The sequence below is a fragment of the Calypte anna genome, chromosome 18, assembly GCF_003957555.1.
Source record: "Calypte anna isolate BGI_N300 chromosome 18, bCalAnn1_v1.p, whole genome shotgun sequence".
Taxonomy (NCBI): domain Eukaryota; kingdom Metazoa; phylum Chordata; class Aves; order Apodiformes; family Trochilidae; genus Calypte; species Calypte anna.
Genome location: NC_044263.1, coordinates 3,463,062 through 3,483,569, shown reverse-complemented (window position 1 = coordinate 3,483,569; position 20,508 = coordinate 3,463,062). Strand labels below are relative to the sequence as shown.

The following is a 20,508-nucleotide window of genomic DNA, read 5'->3' as shown; positions in this document are numbered from 1 at the left end:
ACGTGCTGTGGCACACATTTCTTGAGGTGGCACTACTGTACCTCTGGATGACTGCCTTCAAGTCCTATTTATGCATGCAATGAAATAAATTTACAGACCTTAACTTTGATACAACCAAACTTTTGTCAAGATCACAAAGTTTAAAACGATGCAGCAGTACTGGCTGGTTTTGCCAGAGAGCTCAAATTTTCAACAACAACATGTTTTGAAACTTAGGATTTTGGGTCTTCAACAGACCAACCCTGGGAGCCCTGCAGTACCTGCTCTTGCTTTGTTCCCAATCAATATTAACTCCTCATCTTCCATGAACATTTAACACTACAAAATAACTTCTTGGAGTGAAAGACACCTTAAATTTAAGAAAAAAAAAATCTTAAATGATGTATTTATTCTGCAACAAACCCACCCATTACAAGTTGTTGCAGGTAGGCAAGGTTTGGAAAGCAATACACAGACAAAAATGAAACTAAAGGAAGGTAATTACCTCCTCCTTGCCTTTGTAAGGAACAAAATTTCTACACGGCTTCATTTTGTTAGGACTCATTTTTTTCTGCACTACCACATCAGAAATGAAATGGTGGCACAGGAGAGAGCTGCAAGATTAAGACACAGTTCAGGTGCCCTTTACATCCACAACTCACAAGTGTCCCCTTTTCTTCCCCTCTTTGAAGATAATCCCAAGTATTAAATATAAAGATCACTTTGCTCCCTGTCCCAAGTTATAATGACATACCCACTGCACACTTGGTTTTTAAGGTTAGCATCTGCTGAAGGCATCAATTACATTTTAATATTGTTTTCCAATCTTGCATAGCTACTTAATGAAAGCCTGTTTATCATTAGAAGGACTGAGAGTATATTTATAATTTATTCTATCTTCTTTCTTCCTTCTAATAAAATTTTCTCCACCATATAACTACTGCTGGGGAACTTCCTAGTTATACTCAGGCTCATTCACCCATTCAGCAAGACTGCATTAGTGCAGGAGGATTAAAATAAGGAGATTAATAATGACAATGTCAATAAAAAAAAGACAAGAGTCTCTGGAATCTTACCAAGGATGCATTAAACTAAACCACAGTCATGACTGAGGAAACCTGACCTTCCTGATCATAACAGCAGAAAGCAGAACACACTGATTTGCTCCCAATCTCTGCTTTGACTTGACAAGCTGTGTTTTTTTCTAGGTTCCAGGCACCATCTAGGTTCTAGAAAATGAGGGACACCTCCAGGAGCACACCCAAAGAGCTAAAGCTACTTTGGTTACATCACTTTTCATGATCACATCAGGTTAACTGGTCAGTCCAGTTTATGCCCACGCTACTGACCTGGAGACCCTTCTGCTTAGGGAGGGGGTTTTGGGGTTTTTTTTTGCTTAATTAATGCCAGCAACCTCAAGCCTTGATGACAAGGATGCATGTTGCATACTCTGGAGGGCAGCGTGAGAGCAGCACAGGACTGTGTGAGGGTACAGCCCCTGCTAGTGTCACATCTTCAGGACTCCTGTGAGCAGGATGGGTCCCTGCTGAACCTGAACAAGCTCTTGTCTCAGCAGAGCTCACGTTCCTCTTGAAAAGGAACCCCAGAAACAAAATCACATGCATACAGCAAAGGAACCAAACCAAAAAGCAAACCAAACTGACCCATAACATGCCCTATAAAAATGCCTGTTTCATCCTTTAATTCTTCTGTGCAAGCTCACATGGAAATTTCAGTATTCAAGAATGGTCTGAAGTGTCAGCAATGCAGTAAGGATTCCACATTTCTACCATCACTTGAGTGCCCTGTGCCACCTCACTCTTATCTTAATGCTGTGCAAACACTTGAAGATCAGATGCTAGACAGATGGTTAAAACAAGAGATCAAGTCACAGGTATTCAACTGAACACTTTGAGGAAAAGCAAACAAAGGAACTCAAGTCCTTATTTGCTGACTGATATTTCAGAAGTTTTTCCTGGCTGACAAAACTAGAATGCTGCTTGGATATTACTTGAACTAGGAACTGAGCATAAAACTGAGCATGCAAATTCATTTTTCTTTCCCCCATGTTCAAATATTCTCATTAAAATCTTGAAATAAAGACCCCCTTATGAAGACCATTTTCTTTTTGACCCAAGAAACCTACTAGAAACACTGCCTTCTGAAACAGCTGACAATGCACCAAAGACAGAATGTTTATTAAATTGTTTGTGGATGCTTATTTTTCTGTTTGCCAGCTTCTCCTTAATTCTGAAGTTATTTAATGTTTATGAGTAGGAAGAATGACAAAACACACAGAGATTGGTGACAGACTTGTAAATAACCCATGAGAATGCAAAATTAATTGGCCAAGCCATCCCAGACACATCAGGCTCAAACTGTCTCCATTCCTTCCAGTGAAATAAAAAAAAAATTCTAAATAAATTTCATATTATCTATGGTCCCATCTGCCCTGATACTCACAATAATGTGGTGTGTGAGGGGGGTGTTTGGGGATTTTTTGGCGTGGTGTGGGTGTTTTGTTTTGTTTACTTTCTTTTTTTTGTTTTAATTCTCTACAAACACATTTCTAGCTCCTGGTCCAATGGCTCTGGCACTAGATACTGAATTTGAAAAAAATTAAGTAAAAATTCAATACAGAAAGCTGACATCTAGGAAGGGTATTTCTATAGCTACTATTAAGCTCCAAGAGAAGAAAAATATCAAACCCCTTACTTACCTACTATCTGTCCTCTAACAGTATCATTGTCATTTGGCCCAAGCTTGCACAGATCCAATCTCTGATCTACAAAACAAGGACACAGTGTAAGTCACACAATGTTTTGAAAGGCACACTGCAGTACTGTCAGAACAAAATTCAGCCCAGTAGAAGACAGAACTTCCAGAAATAGGGAAAGAAAACAAAACTAAAGTTTTATACAAAACAAGAAATGAACAAAAATTAACCATAATTTGTTAAAAATGAAATGAATGAAAATTTAGTCTGAAAGAGCAGAAACACTGCTTTTTAGCTTACTTACAACCAGTGTCTTTAAGGCGGTTGATTGCATTTGAAAGAAGTCTCACACAACCCAGAAAACCAGCTCCCTGCTTTTTATGAATTTTCTTGTGATTCCACACACTGATTGTTATTGAATCTGACTTCCCAATGTATCTGAAAGACACAAAGAACAGAACTGTGAATGCCACTTACTGGATACCTTGAAAGATGCTCCAGAAATCACCTTGGGGGGAAAAAAGAGACTATCAACCATTACATGAAAGATTTAACACACATATTAGAGCAGAAATAAAGTAAAGCCTTGTCAGAGAAGATGTATACTTTATACTTTAATGAAAGCATGTTTTATGAAGGAGTTTACTTGAACACAAGCTCATCTAAAATCCTGATCCTGCAAGAGGGCATCCAAGCAAGCCCAAAGTCTATTGAAATCTGTATAAACCAGTATCATGACCAGGCTGTGGGCTGGCCCAGTGACCCCTTCTCTTCAAGCAGCTACAAACATGCTTCAGTTCATGCCTGTGCTCAGCCTAACCAAAGAGAATGGCAGTGCTGGAGGCAGTGTTAGCAAGCAGAGAGGTTCAAATGCCAGGACAAGAACCATCACCATGCTGCAGCACTGCTCAGGCTGCTCTCCCAGGCACTGCAATGCAAGTCCCCCTCCTTCAGAGCTCTGCTGAGCACCCAGGGGAATCACACAGCAACCCTGGGTACACATCTGCAGTGAGCAAATCTTTGGGAAGCTGATTTAGTAGTAAGAAAGCTTCAGAAAAGCTCTGCCTATGCCACACGTTCTGTATTACAGATTTCACCCATGACAGAAAAATCCCTGCAGTATCCTGGGTGAGATCTGCCACCTCCTGCCCCTTGCTCACTCCTCACAGCACAGAAATGCTTTACAAAACCTCCACCTGCCTTTCACCCACCTGGGGAAGCCTGGACCCTGTAGTTTGGACCCATTTCAGTTTTGCTTTTTTTGTTTGCAGCCATGCTCTTCAGAAGCAACTACTTTGTGAATTGCTAGGTTTTGCTTTCAAAACTTGCAGAGGCCTAAGATAGATCACCTGTTGCCAATACTGAGTTATTAGAGTTATTTCAAGTTGAGGAAAATTAATTTGTAGCTCTGGTTTAGATCCCAAGGGCTGCTTGTGGTTCTCCCTGCCCAGACCACAAATTCTGGCCTTGTGCTGTTTTAGTTCCAAATGCTTTTTTCTCTTTGAAGGAAAAGTGATCAAACAAGCTTAACCAAGCCTAAATACATCTCCTCCCCCATTGACAGATTTTATCAGCTTTAAAACATCCCAATATTTTTATAAAGATAGAAATGATACTGTCAAGGTTGGCAAACCGAACAGTTGAACTGTCATGGCTTAAAATCACAGCTGTGATCAGGGAAGTTCTCAATTAACACTCCTCCCACTTTTCTTTTTCCAAAAGCAGAACTTTGGCAACTTTTTTCCCACCTGCAGACAGGGACTGACCCAGGAAGTAGAAAACAGAAAAGCAGAACTGTAGGCACATACCCATAAGTATGGTTTAAAACACCCAATGCACATTTAAAGACAAACAAAACCAAAACACAAACTTCATACAAACAGAACCCAAAGTTTTTGGAATAGTAAAGGGACTGCACAACACAGGTCTGATTTTTGGGCCTTACAACATTGACAATGCCAATTCTGCACAAAGAAAGGAGAGATGAAGATGGGTATTCATGTGCACAGTTGCAGTCTACAATGTTCCATGTACTTAAAAGAAATTCTTATGAGAACAAGTTAGGTGCACTTAAAAATATAGACTTATCATGACCTGTCTTGAATTTTCCAGTTTTCCTTGTTGCTTTAAAAAAGCCAAAGGTATATGGTTAATCACAATTTCATAACAGACCAGTTTGAATAATATGTAGAACAGCTGAATATACAACACAGTTTCCAAGAATGACTGTAACACTTCAGGGTGAGGTTCTCATGGCTGAGATGCAGACAGTAAAGCATCCATCCCAAACAGGTGAGGACCTCTGTAATGCCACTATAACCTACTCTGATTTTTGCAACAGAAAAAAACCTGGCTGATTCACATTTTTAAAGGAAACAAGCAAGAGAAGCTGCATTTTCCAAATAAAAATGTTGTCTTTATTTCCAAAGGAAGAAAAGAAATAGTTCAATAACTGCTAGCTGGCTTCCTAGCAAAATTTTTCATCTATATTTCTGCATCATTTCAGGCATGAAAATACATGGTTGCTTTTAAAGAGTGATGGCAGGACAAGCTGACACTTCCAATTCACTGGGTTGATAAGTTACATTTGTTTTACATCATCTAGCAATAAAGTTCCAACATAAAAGCCTCAGCTAGGAATTCTGTTATTTAAAAAAATGTTCCAAAAAAAGAAAGTAAGCTTTTTGTAAAAAATAAACCAAAACAAAAAAAACCAACCCCCCACTTTGCTGGATGCCTCTCTCCTTCCTTATAATCAAAACTCTTGGAGCTTTTCTTATCTCTACCAGCAATATCTGTTTCACATCTTTAGTACTTTAGCAGAGATAACAGAACTAATAGAAACGAAGGGGAAACCTGGAAATTTAATTTCCATATAGGTTTTGATAGTTTCCATATATCTCCTGACTACATTCAGATACCCTGGATAAGAACTGCACCTTCAGAAACTAAGAAAAACACCCACTCTCATCACTTTCACTTCTGAACAAAAATCAAGTACATGCCATACTGGAAGCCTCTAAAATAATTCAATCAAATTCTAAAACACAGGGACAATTGTTACTTTGTCTAAATAAACTTATCTTTGCCAAAGTGGTATCTCCTGAGCCAATATACCACTCCAGAGGGTTTAGTATCAAATGACTGTTCATCCCCATGACATTATATATACTTTCTCTATTTAGAGTTCAGCTTGGTAGAGAAAAGCAGAATGAAGAAGGTGGAAAAATACATATATATATTCCTGAAAAAACAACCATCTTCCTGATCACAAGCCAGATGTACTCCCTCCAGAAAGAGAGAAGCATCAAGAGGTATGAACTCAGCCTTGGAAGCCAGGAATTCCCTATTTCTAATCCATGCTGCTGCCACACAGACTCTTTTTACAACCTAGACAAATTACTCTTGTTTCTCTATTTTCCCATTAATGAAATTGTTATAATCCACTGCCAGGGTTATGCTTTGAGAGATCAGCTGTTTTCAGGTCAGGGGAGAAGAGGGTGCAAAGAGACATAAAAAAATATCACCCTGATTTTTTCTCTCCTCTTTTCCTCCCCCCTGACATTGCTCTCATCTCTATTAGAGACTGAAGGGTGTTGGGGGCTCTGGGATGGGCAGAAGACAACTGGCCAGAGGCTGTGGCTCAGACAGAAACAGGGCCACCACAGAATGGAAGAAAGAAGAAGGGAGAAAGGGGATTAGTTCAGTGTCAGAACTGCTGGTTTAAGTACTGCCCAAATGCTTTGAATGTGAGAAGTCTCTAAATGTGTTAAGTCTGGTTACTCAAAGCTTTGAGGAAAGGCTCAAACAATAGGGAAAGCACAAGACTGAAATAAGGAAGGGGAATACATCCAGGGCAAGTGTGGTATTTTTGCTAACATTAAACTGCACCCAGACAGCAACTCTTTGGCAATTTCTTTCTGGAAAGCCTCCTAGATTCCCTCTCAAGCCCCCTTCCACATATCCATCTAAGCTGAAGAATCTAAGCAACTAACTTAATTCAACCGCTTCCTTCCATGCTAAGATCTGAATTAAGAACTATGTAAGGCAATAGCAAAGCCTTTTTTGTTCTTTTTAACACTGCAGACATCTTACTCCAAAAAATTTCACACAACAGAATACATATTATGCTGGACCAGGTTAACAAGCCACAAAATTCCCTTGGAATTAGCAACTTAATTCAGACATTATTGCATAAATACATCACAACAGATCTGTCTCACTGCCCCATTTGCATATGCCATCACATGGGCCATGAAATTTAATTAGCAGCAGTATTAACCTGCTGTACAAAGTCCAGACTGGGGATACTTCAATCAACCCAACTCAGCCAAGAGACAGCTTGACTGCACATAAGCCTATTAGAGTCATTAAAAAACCATCAGAAATCTTCATGGTAGGGAGAGAAAAAAAAAAAAAAAAGGCAGGCTTTTTATTTAAAAAAACTTCTCCATAACCACACCTTCCCTGGGTTGATTTCCTATGCTGCATGGTGGCAGGAGCAGGCAAGCTGCCACTGAGACTTCATCTGTTATGCTTGGTGTGCAAAGCATTTCCTGTAGCAGGGAAGCACCAGAAGGCAGAGACTGATGTTCCCATGTGATGGGGAGTTGTTAGGGTAAATATTAGGAAGTTTCAAAAAGTTTAAAAAACCCCTTATTTTCAAATGAGAAGACTGAGTCCTGTCATCTATGAATTTGCCATCAGGTGCTTAGTAGTAGGGATGTTTACTATTTCTATTACTTTTCTGATTTTTGTTTCAAAATGTAGAAGTTAATTGTTTGAGTATCTGGTGCAGATGAAAAGCCCAGACCTGACACAGAGTATATTACAGCAGTAGTTGCCTTCAGAGAAAAGCCAGGCAGTGAGTTGTATCAAAGATCTTATCTCTTACTTGCTCTTTTAAATAGGAACAAAAGACCAACTGACTGACTGTTACAAATGGAAATGTTTCCATAGAGCAAGGAATAACAGGGAAGAGAATAAAAGTGGTTAAAGTGATTATGAAAAAAATTCTGAGAGGGAGAGGATTATTTTCAAAGTACAAGGCCTGACATAATGCTAAATTTGACTTTGGATTAGAAATGATGTGTGTACTTCAGCCACCAGGGAATTCCAGTGCCAGATTCAAGCAAAGTAGTATTTCCTACAGGACAAGTGATTTATGTTCAAAATAATATCCTAGATAAATATAACATTTTTTTTTTCAGGAACCCTCTTCCCCCCCAAAATAAAACAACAAAAAAATGTTTCATGCAGGTCTAAATTCCTCAAAACAATCCAGCAAGAGATTCCCTAAATCTGCCCAAGCAAAATATTCTGCCAGAAACCCCATTTCTAGTTCTGCTTTTTATAATACAACATGGACTGCAATCAGACTCTTGCTTCAAAGCTAAGGCAATTACAGTATCCACAGACAAGCATGACTTGTTCTATACAACAATGTAAAAAATACCTTCTCTTCATCCTTCCTTGAAAATTATAACCAGAAAGGAATTTTTTCTGAAGGTTTTACTGTTTTTTTTCCATTACTCTCATTCCATACTAAAATCCTCCCTCATTTCCCATGTCCTCTGCTCTTTCTCCAGAAGGGAACCAAGTCTCCAAGTCAAACCACAGAGCACTCAGCATCCTTTATAAACCATTCCTGTCACCTGCTCACTGACATTGTCACCACAGCCAAACAAACACCAAGACACAGGCAACTCTTTGCCATTTTCAACACCATTTAGGAGCAGATCACTGCCAAATGTTATCCACCATTTCTTCCCTGTGTACCAGTGCTTGGTTTGCTTTTGATTTGGTGATGTCCAAATCTAACACAAAATGGCTAAAACTATTTCTAGTAATACAGGTAGAGGATGAGAAAACAAGTTAGATCAGAACTATGCCTCAGAAATAAAGGAGAAAACAATGAGGGAAAACTGTGCTTTTCCCCAAGGAAAGAAAAAGAATAAAAAGATAAAATACAAAGAAAATAAAGCATTTACAAGCACAAAGAAACCTATATACAATATTAAAGCTTTAATAATTTGTATTATCCAGAATATTCTGTGCTTAAGAGGAAAGGCATATTGTGCACATGCTCTGCTTATTATACTGCTTAAAAGCACTGAAAGATGCCCAAGCCTAAGAATTTAGCATGAGATGAACATTGGGACAGAAAATGACACAGAGGAAAGAAAACTGAACAAGAAGCAGACAAAAGAAAAGACACTCCAGCACTGCAACAGACATCAATAACATGAAGAGCAATTTGAGGGAAATATTGCCAGTTAATTGCTTCATATTACAGAAGTGTTAACAGGAAAATATTACAGCAAAATAATGCAAGAGTAAAGCATACTGCAGATCATCACTAGAAAACCAAGTGTTTAGATTTTGGGAGAAATGAGGAAGTGGTATTTTCAGAAATGTGTTTATGAATCAAATGAGTAAACTCTGGGGGATTTTCTAAGCTGTAAAGAGGGCAGTATCATGAATATCTGACAATGTCCATGTACTTCACTGGTTTTCACTTCAAACCTTTGGTTATCAGTGTTACCACCTACAGGTCATAATGCTGATTCCATTTTGGATCAAGTGTATTCTTCACAGTATCTGTAGAATGGCATTGGCCAGATCCGTCCACTACAACCTTAGCAAAGGGATCAGGAAGTCCTAAAAGGAGGGAAAAAAAAAAAAAAGTAAATGCATATAGGATGCTTTTTAAAAAGTAATGGTGCAATGATATAGAACATTTAAAAATGTGCCTTATATTCATAAATGAGAGCCATATTTAATGAAAGAAAATAATGTGATATATTAAGCACAGGAAGTAGCTAAATTAGCAATTTATTTCACTGACGTAGACCAAGAAAACATGTAAGAAAAATGCTGTGTGAGAAAAACCTGAAATGTTTAAACTTCTTAAATCAGGATTGAGTAAATTCTCAGCATACAAAGAATTCAGCAAAAGGAAGAGAAAACAGATACATATTGCTCCTATTTTTAAGAGTTATTTCAGTTATTTCAGTTGTTATTAGTACTACAGGAAACCATCTGTAGCAGATTATTCTCACTTCTAAGCTCCACTTTGTTTTCTGCTGGCTTTCTACTTCGCTTTCTGCTAGATTTTTACCCAAAAATGCTCAGCATATGCTCAGCTGATTAAAAAAAAATAAAATTCTGTACAAATCTGGTACTGACTGCACAGCTAAGGATGGAAAAGAAGGACCAGCACAGCCTACAATTACCTCTACTGCAACTGTTATTCTCACCCATCAATTAAGTGACACCAAAAGGGATGGTCTCACCATTAATGCCCCTCAGTCCTCTGGTCCTATCCCTTTTCCCCTCACACCAATTCCTCCCACTCATCCCAGCACCCAGTGAGTCAGCTGAAGGCACTGGGGTGGTGAAACATTCTTCACATTTTCTGTAGTGCAAGTTTTGTACCAGTTCTGCCTCCTCAGGTGACTCACTGCAGAGCCAGTCTAACAGCAGAGTGGCTCAAGGTTGGGCAAAGCACCTGGGGACAGGGACAAACAGGACCTTGTGGGACTTGTGCATCACAGATTTCAAATCTTGACAGGTTTTGGGTTTTTTTCCAGGCATTATTAAGCTGTTAAACACCTGCAAACTTGCTACTAATATAAAATAAAGCAAGTTTTGGTAGTATCACTAATTACAGCATCATTCTGCATCATCCCTTCTGCAAGGTTTTCTCAAAGTTCAGGTCTGATTTTCCAAATTCTTCCTGCTCCCAGCTGGGAGGCAGCAGGCAGGTGATCTGTGTGTGCATGCCTGTGCAGCCAATAACATTCCTTTCTGCCTCCTTCATCCACCACCTAAGCACTTCTTTCAAAACATTATTAAAATTAATTAAAATGTAATTTCAGAGTAGGTAAGTATTAGGACTGTTAATAATTAGGATGGGTTTTGTCCATCATGGACAAAAAGTTCTTATGTGAAAAACATTTAAATAATGATGTGGCACTAACTGAAAAACATGTCATTGGCCTGAAAGAGCACATTTGTCTCTCATCCCATCAAAAACAGAGAGTGTGTGTCAGTGTTTTAACTATTATGAATCTCTGACAAATGTCACCAAGACCAAATTAGAAGCCCTGAAATTAAACAGTGTGAAAAGATCAAAGCTTTCAGTCCCCTTAGTGTAAATATCTCAATACAGTGATCATGTACAAACACTGAGGTACAGAACCTGCATTATATTTATCCCCTCTATAAATGTATAACATTTTTATTTAACATAAATGTATAACTTTTAACAGCTACTTACGGAAAAAATCCTTTTTCACCAAGTTTTTTGCACACAGTACTGTAAGAGAAACAGAAATACAATGTTCAGTTACTTATTCCCAACCTAAAAAAAAAAAAAAGTTATTTTACCTGTCCAAAATTCCAGAAAATCCTGCTGAAATAAAATGAATGAACATAAAATAATTGTGTTCCTACATCACTTATATTGTCATGTAAAATAAGTCCTGAAAGATGTGCCAGAAGTGTCATCTTTTGGCAATTAACCTTTAGGTAGATTACAGTGGAAGTGATACTGTAGTGGTTTCCTCAGGCAATAGTTTCATATGCCTTTTTTTTTTTTTTCCCCTCAATGGTTTTGCCAACTCTGTGTTTAGCCAGAGAGGAAACTGGACCATTTCTGACTAGCTCATAGAGTGGCACAAGCAATTGAGCCAGTAAAATTAGAGGTGTTACAGAAGCAAGGTCTGATGTCCAGTTCTACAGACCAGCAGAAGCTCCTTGACCATAAAACCCAGTGCATGAAGCAGCCCAGCCTTTCCTGTTACCCTGCAGGGAAACTAAATAAAAGTTTTTACCTGAAAAACATTTGGGTGGAGTAAACTAACTTCTAATGCCAGAGTTTTGATGGCTCCAAAGATATGTTTTATTTGCAGAAGCTGCTAATTGTTTCAGACTTTTTTGTTTAAATTAGAAGGGAGGAACATTTGCATTTCTCAACTAAGAATACCGAGGGGAAAAATAATTCCAAATGAAAACAGAGTAAATAAAAATAAATAAATAGAAGGCCAAAGGGGACAACTTTCATGTGATGATGCCAAGGTACAGAGAAGACCTCCTTACAGAGGGCACCACTGTTCAACTATGTATACTTATCTGTTATCACACGTTTAGTAAGCAAGAAATAGCAGATTCCCCTGTGAAACATCAAGATATTTACTGATAACACAACAAAAGGATTCTTGGGTGTTGAGTGAAAGCATTAACTCCTACAGTGAGTACCAAACAGAAATAAGGGAGAAGGGCAGAGGTATCTGATTGGAACCAATACTGCAAAAGACTCCCCAGTATGTGTGACTGGATGCTTTTTTTCTATAAGAGACCAATATTGATGACTACCAGGAGATGAGAAGACCCTGTTTGATGCAAAGGAATGAACAGTGTTTAACTTGATATTGTTAATTAATATTGTTAATTGAAAAACATTTGCCTGGTTTCAGGATGTTATTAGTTGTTATTCTTAAAGAGGTTAAAAAAAAATTACTTAATTCAAAGTCATAATCTTAATCCTAAAACAAAGCACTAATAATGGGATTTTCACCCAATAATCCCACTGTAAACAGCCAAAATACCAAGAACAATTGAGAGCCAAATCTTCTAGGCACTGTCACCTCATTGTCTGCTCCACAAAACATTCAAAGAAAGTCTGTAGGATGGTAGTAATAAAAACCCACAGATGCTAAAGACTTCCATGTGCCCAGCCATTTAAAGTCTCTACATACAAAATTGATAACTTAAAAGGCATTTAAAGAAACACAGTAAGACAAACTTTAATAAAATGCTTTTGCAGTTCCTTAAGATTTTATTACACCAAGAATATCCCCTGCCTGAGTTGCCCACAGACACCACTCACCCAAGAGCTGGAAAAGGTTACTGCTCACCTTCTATTTTTCATCTAATGGTAAGTAGCTTCAAATAAATTAGATGCTTATATGGATGGCCACTTTTAAAAATATCTCAAAAAGATATAATTAATTGCTCAGTTCCAACCACAACACGAAACATGAAGTGTCAAATGAAGCTGAAGGCTTTAAATCCAATAGTTAAGTCAAAAATCATCTATAGCACAGTGAGCCATGCAGTATATTCTTGAGATCATTTAATGTCCAAAATAAGAGGTTTGACTAATATTTTCAGAGAGAAATTGCAAGGTTAGCTAATTATAAACACCTTTTCAAAACACTAAGCAATCCTGCCAGGGCAATTCAACCAAAGTGTTATTTTTATAAGATTGGGCACACGCACAACTTTCAGACTAATAACCATTTCCCTAATAATTAGCCATGAGTGAACAAACTAATATTTTTGGCTCAATATTTCCCTCTCTAGTAACCACATTTAAGGAAAGTCAGAAGTCAACCCATTCTGGCTTTGTCAGGTTAACAAAACAGGAGACACATTGGGAAATCTTGTGTTGGCAACACTCTCTGCCAGATATTCCTAGGTAAAAAAACCCAGGTCCCAGGAGCATCAGCTCAGTTCTAAATGAAACAAATCTTCCACACACAGAGCTCCACTCTATCTCAGGACTTCTTTTGAACAAAACCTTTTCCTGGGGTGGGAAAAGGACCAGAGGAATGGTACTTTTCTAACAGTTTCAAATGCTCCACTCTTCTAACAGTTTCAACACTATTAAAACCTATTCTGGATATTCTGATAACCAACTGATTAATAGTTCCTTGAGAATAAAAACGAAGGAAGTTTGGTTTCCTATGGATTTATGTTTTATGGCTGACTGAAAGCCATAGCTGAGGCTTTTCCCAGCAGTGGGACACTTGGACAGACACTCCCACGCAGACTCCCCAGTGGTCTCTCAGAACACGGGATCTCTGCCTGCAGCTTTTTCCTCCCATTTTAGGTCACTGCTGGGGTCTCCTCTTTATCCAGGCAATGATTCTCCTAAAACTCCTGGGACTTAATTATCTCTAAGACTTCAATCCTATGTTTATTTGAACCAAAGATTCAAGAGACAGAAGGAACCACAGCCAAGATTTATTCTTCACGACAGAGCCAAGGTAAAACACTGATGGTTCTGGACCCAAACCCACATGGGCAGACCTGCACACTTGCACCATTAATGGACCCTCCAGAGGAAGGTATTTCTTATTTAAAATATTTTATTTAAATTATTTTTAAGCAAACAAAAAGAGCTAAAGTGGCACTGAAGGTTTTCAGGAATTAGGACACAAACTATTGCCTGACAAACCAGGAATTAGGACACAAACCATAAATATTGACACTGCTTTGGAAAAAAAAATAAAGAAGGGGGGAGAAGGACTGCACCTCAAGTGCATCATCAAAAGCCACTGGCAGCTCCCAGTACACACATATAGATAAAGCATTCATTAGGAAGTATCAATGAGTCAGTGGATAGCTATGTTTTGTATTTCTTACAGACTTCCTGGGTAGTCTACAGGAAACAGAACATTAATATTCCAATATGAAGGAACAATACATACATGCCAAGACAAGCATGCACATCAGATTTCCATCCTATATGGTCATTAAGGATCTTTTTATTGTGCTTTATGATCTCATTCTAACATATGCTGCTCAGGTCACTTCACAGAAACACCAAGAGCTGCTTAGTCTCCTGCCATGAGTGCTTTGCTATGCATAGTTCCCAAATACTTAAAAATAGGAATTATGTCAATCTCATTTGCTGCTTTTCCTTTTCTGATTTAGTACTCCAGTGACAGAAAAAGAATGGTTTACTGAAAAAAATTTTAACTATTGCAAGTAAATGCAAAATATGTAATATCCCCAAAGTCCTGTAATCTAATTTATGTTAGCTATCAAAACTTACATCTAGTTGTATAGGGGGATGAAATAATTGGTTGAACCCACAAAAAACTGAAAGGAACTATGATTTACTGAAAAGATTTTCCTCATTTTCTGTATTCTTACTCATTTTTTAGCTAGCTACCAAGGAACTTGTTACAACTACTGTTTACTTTCAAGTAAGTTTTACAGAAAAATAAAGCTCTTTATGACATCAAACTGTTGTTACAGAAGGTATTTTGTTATACCTTGGCACTGTTTTATAAAAGTATGAACAAGCAGGTTTGGTTTAGGTAACACAACATTTCCATACTTAAAGGGAAGAACATGGAGTAGAAAGTAGAGTGCCACTGTAGGAAACTTGCAGTGAAAACAAGTAAAAAGAGACTAAAAACTACAAGGTTTCACATAATAACCACGTCTGAGAGATGATGATCTAAAAGAGTCTTTAATGATCCTCTTCACCTCCAAGGCCAGCACAAGAGATCTAGAATGAGTGTTGAGAAAGTCAACATGAAGAAAATGTCTGAATTTAAAGAACTTGGACATTCCAGGGCAGTGATCTTGTATTCAACCCTGACCACAGCTATAGGCATTTCCTATCTACAGCAAACTGTTCCTGGCCAATTTGCTCACCAGATTCTTTCACAGGTACCTTGCAGTGCTGATACCTCTCTATTTGTACACTTTCATCTATCCAGTGCATCTCTTTAGAACAAATTTTCATGTTTAAATGCATTTGTACCTAGCATCATGAGGAGTACCACCTCAGGACTACAGTTGTTGATGATCACTAGAAATACATTAGTTTTTAAATCTCCCTATTTAAAATTAAACTTTAAGTAAATCATTTAAAACATGTATATTGGAAAGACATCCATACCATCATGACAGACAGGTAAGAACTAAAAAGCAATCATAAATGCCCATGGAAGCAAGCAGAAGCAGCTGAAGAAGCAGAAGGAAACACATCATCAACACATTTAAAACTCAGAAGGTGACACATTAAGAAACCCCCCTCCATCTCATGTCAGATGCCTGTGAGCAACCAACACAGTGACCACAGACAGCCTCCAGTTGATAGGGGGAAGAAAAGGACTGGGTCCAAAGCTAAGATTATGTTTACTAATCTTCTGGCTTTTCACGTGTCATCACCATAGAAAAACTAGCTCAGCCTTCTGAGTCCAGCCAGCAGTTTTAACATCCTAATTCCTTTTGGATTTTTTCTTTCCCCAAGGGTTTTTCTCCTAGAAAAAGAAAAAAAGTGCCTGTTCCAGAACATACATAACTCTCAGGACAGCAAGGAGAAGGACAGGCTGCCTATCAATTTTTACTACAACAGTTCATTTTGAAGACAAGTCTTCCTTGCCCCTACAGAAACACCATCTTTTAGTGAAAGCCATTAGCACTGCTTTTTGTGATCAGATCCCAGTTGTTTGCATGTAATACACAGTGCAATACATTCACTAAAATAAGTCCCAGCTGTAGAAACACAATGCTGGGCTGTTGCTAATGTGTGTTGTACTGATAATGAATGGTCGTCTATGCTTTAATCTGAATAAAACTCCCAACTGCTCTGTCTCTCCTTGCCAAAAATTCCCCTTCCTCCTCCAGACTGTGGTTGCATTCCAATTACACTGCTGATTGGAATGAGCCTGCTTGGGGGAGGGAGAGGGAGGGAGACAAACCAGCACCCACACCCACCCCTCCTCGCCTTCTGATGGTTGCCCCTGGGACCCTGAAATCCTTTTGGGGTCTTGAACCTATGGCTGACACAACTGACTTCCCTCCACGTTGTATAAAACTCTTCATAAATTTATTTACTTAGTAATTTTAAAGAAAATGACAGGCAAGCAGCACACCATGCACAGGTTCCAGCAGGACAGCTCAATACTTTAAACATTTCCCACAAATTCCTACTATTTTCTTCCATTATTGGCACGCTACCAAGAAACTTAGGACTTTTCTGCTTGCATCCCCCCCTTGGACCTGCTTAAATTCCCACATGGGAAAATACAACAGGAGGTCTTCAACTATGCATCAAACACAGGACTGTAAATATTGCCATTCAGATTTGCAAGTACAGCTCTTGAGGTAATAACTTTCTCAATTAAGGTTCTGAAATAAAACTGTTTATCCCAACTACTCACATTAAATTTTCTTTTACAACCAGCATCACCAGGAGTTATTTTAATTTCCTTCCAATTTTCATTTCCCTTTTTTCTGCAGGTAGACCAAGTGACAGAACATGATGATAAACTAAGAATTTACTTTCAAGTTAATGAAATTCATGCACTTTAGAAGATGGCAATCGATTATCATCAAGATGGGACACACAAAGTTAGGTAAACCTAACAAATACGTTTTACAGGTGCACAGGGGGGTTGAGGAAGGAAGGAATTAAAAAACCAAAATGAGCAGAAATGCAGCAGTGGTTCATTATTCTAACCAGGATCACCAACCAACAGGAGCTGGAGGGTTTCATCTTGCACGTAAGAAGAAAGAAGGCTGCAGCTGTTCCCCTCTCAAATCAGGTCCAGCAATCATAGGATGCAAGGTAGAGCAGGAAGCTGAACTGGCTTCACAGAAAATTAACCTTCTGGGGAGATGGATTAGCTTGCCACTGGCTCCAAGAGCTGCCTTGACTTACCCTGCAGTCAGGCCACCTCTGGCTTTAATGCCAAGGAAGTGGGAGAAGCAAAAGAGGCTGCAAAATAGGGAGGAACAGCCCCACTCCCTTCCCAAGGGCAACCTGCACAGTAAAAAATGCTCTCCATACCAGTGGGTTTTCCTCCTGCCTGGTTTGAAGTTCTAGACATTTATTTAAAAACCTTTTTTCTTTTTTTTTTTTTTTTTAGCAGATTTTTGCCAGTAGGATACCTAAATAACAACCTAAAACTCTTCAGGTTTTCAGAGACACAATCTTAAGCTTTTAGATTTTAATGGAGTTTTATTTTCTGTTTCCCAAAGCACACTCAGAAGCACATAATTAATACACTGAAAAAAGGATTTCTCTTGCAAGTATGCACACAAGTGCTTTCAGGCTGCTCTGTTTTACTTATTGACAGCTGCTCTGAATCTTACAAAGCACTAGAAATGTACAATAACCTAATGAGTCTAAACCAGAGTGAGTACCAAAGGCACACAAACACAGAGGCTGGCATGCCCTTCTTTAAAAGCTTTAATTATTTTCCCCAAGACTTTATCTGAAATTCAGTGCTCCCCAAATTAAAACTCAAAGCATCACCCCCTGGAGACATGAGTGAGCTGGCAGGGTCACGGGTCAGGAAGGTGCCAGATGAGATGCAGAGGGAAGCCCAGTTCACCCAAGGACACTGGACCAACTGATGACAATTTCAGACATCCTCTGCTGGATTAGATGGAAAGTAAACACTCTGCACCATCCACTCCAGCCCTGGTACCACAGAAGGAGAGTGCAGTGTGAGCAGCCAGGTAAGCCCCAAGCCCCCATCACGAGCTCTTTGATCTAAGCTGTGTTTTTCCTGATGTGAATATGGAAATACAGAACATGAACCCTTCTGACCCCAGAGCTAAGGGAGCCAGGACAACCTGGAAGGGATGGCAGCTTCTTCACACAGCTATCTGCCCACATACTCTTAACACACAGCTGATACCGGTAGGAAACTTAATTTCCAATTCTCTTTCAGAATTATAAACCTAATTTAAATCTAATGTAAGCTTATAATCACGTACCAATTCTAACCATCTTACTTGGAATATACTTTAGAGCAATTGCAAAGTTCTAATGAATTTTTAAAGTGCTGCTAAATACCTGTCAGGTTGAAAAAATATTCAGCATTAGTTCTTAGTGACATATAAAAGCATTATTGCTAGGCTGATATCCAAACATAAGGGAGACAGCTTATAAATAAACTTTCAAAATACATATTAGGTTACCCTGAGTACTAGAAAAGCACTTTTAACCAGATTTTCCTTTAATAATTGTTAAATTTCTAAGTTGCCCCATAGACACATTTCTGCAAGCTCAACTTTGACACAAGCCAGATGCTAAATCCCCAGTACACTGCATGTAAAATGAAACCCATTTTGAAGGATCACATGCACCTGCTTATAAGCACTGTCAGTTAGAACTCTGTGTCTCAACCAATTGGAATTATTCCTCTGGGACTAAACAAACAAAACCACAATAATCTGCATTCAAACACCAATCAGCAATATGGATTATCCAGAAGTGAAAAATGCCTGAATAACACAATAGATTTTAAATCACTCCAGAATATGCCAGAAACTAACACAGTAACACTTAAATTTTTCTTTTCAACAGACTCACTGTAATAACTTCTGCATACAGAATTTATTGTGTTGTGCTTTGACTGGTCTCAGGATTCTAGATCCATATTATTTGCATGTAACATAACTCATGGAGACAAAAATTCAAAATTAAAACATCCTGCATTTATCAGGGAAGAAATGTTAATGAGGATGTGTTGCATCACTGAATATAAACAGTTAAAGTCAATAAATCATTCATCTCATACAATAATAAAATTCTGGGACAAATTCTCTGAGGGTATTTTAAATTCCCATTAAGGGGGGGATGAGACAACAGCAACTCAAACCTCCAGCAGTCTGTGCTGGGGCCCTTTGAGTGACTTGTGGGCAAGGCCAGATGGAGTCTGCCTAGATTTGCCATGTTTAGACTCCTGTTTTAACATCATGATGTCTACTTCACAGTATTGTTTTACTGTAAACAAAAGGCTTCCTTTTCCACTTCTCCTCCCTTATTCCACTCCAAGCCAAACGTGAAACAAAACACAAAACCCCCCACACCATTGAATTCTTCCTCCAAGCAGCTAATGCATTCACATTTCCTAGATTCATTCAGTGATGGGCTTGCTGCCACACACGTCACCAGCTCTATTCACACGTCCAGTTTATTTGATACGCCTGTCAAGAGGTAAAGGAAAGAAATTATGCTGTGGTTTGCAATGAAGGGTGAAACCCTCCCCTAGCATTTTAAATCTTAATATCAAGGCTTACAAATCTCTTGAAGGAGATCACGTTTGAACCACTGAAACTTAATATTTAGGTGCAAAACCTTAAGTACTTTTTGTTTAGCTTTTTTTTTTTCTTTTTTCTTTTCTTTCCCTTGCTATATTAAACCATCCCCACCAGGGCTCTGTGTAAGCCAGGGCTTTTGGTCACAGCCTCAAACAGTGAAAAAGAAGCAGAAGTAACACGTGGGAAACCTTAAGAAAACAAAGGCTATTCCGAATATTTGCATTTCCTGGTTTAGTGTGGATGGAGCCTCTCAGCCCAGCCAGGATGTTTCTAAGGTGTAACCTTCATACACTACAAATTCCACTCCATTTCTCCACCCTACCCTAAAATGGTCTAACTCTCACATCTTGTCCATTTTTCAGTATCTGAAAAACCACTTCATCACCACTTACAAAGACCACTGCTATGGTGGTCAGTTGGGGCTGGTGGCAGAGGGGAACCAACAGAGCTTTAAATTAAAAGCTAATAGAACATTTCTTAAAAAAAAAACCAACCCTAAGCAGTCAAAGATCAATTATCAGACCAACTTTCAAGTTCTCTCTTTTGTTTCTCACTTTTTCAGTAAGAATAAAGCTGTATTCCAATAAAGAAAAATCAGGATGGGAAATAGAAATCCATTAAACAAACCCATCAGCTTAGCTGTTGTATTTGATGCATGATCCTCTCAATTTTATAATAATTTTATCTTCCTGCAATGTTGAAAAAAATTCCCATTAAAACAAACTTTTAAAGTAACATTTTTATCATGACTAACTCATCTCAAACCTGCAGAGGTTACCATACACTATACACAAGTGTGAGGGATGTATACTCTCTTATAAGCATTAACTCCATTATCCTGGAAATATAAAAGAGTATTTAAGAGCTCAGGCAAAGAAAAGAGGGTACCTCCAATCTGAAATTCTTAAGAATCATTGTGCTAAAATCTTACCTCAATCCTTAAAGACTTG

At 38.5% G+C, this 20,508-nt stretch overlaps 1 protein-coding gene across 1 annotated transcript in view; it reads right to left on the bottom strand.

Moving 5' to 3' along the window:
- Positions 1–20,508, bottom strand: part of SMURF2 (SMAD specific E3 ubiquitin protein ligase 2) — a 58,453-nt gene that overhangs the window by 20,970 nt on the left and 16,975 nt on the right. Inside the window, exons 2-5 of the mRNA XM_030461890.1 lie at positions 10,977–11,015; positions 9,247–9,355; positions 3,000–3,133; positions 2,699–2,764 (exon numbers count right to left, since the gene is read on the bottom strand). Of these exons, the coding sequence (XP_030317750.1) occupies positions 2,699–2,764; positions 3,000–3,133; positions 9,247–9,355; positions 10,977–11,015 (348 nt within the window). The remainder of the gene's footprint in view (positions 1–2,698; positions 2,765–2,999; positions 3,134–9,246; positions 9,356–10,976; positions 11,016–20,508) is intronic.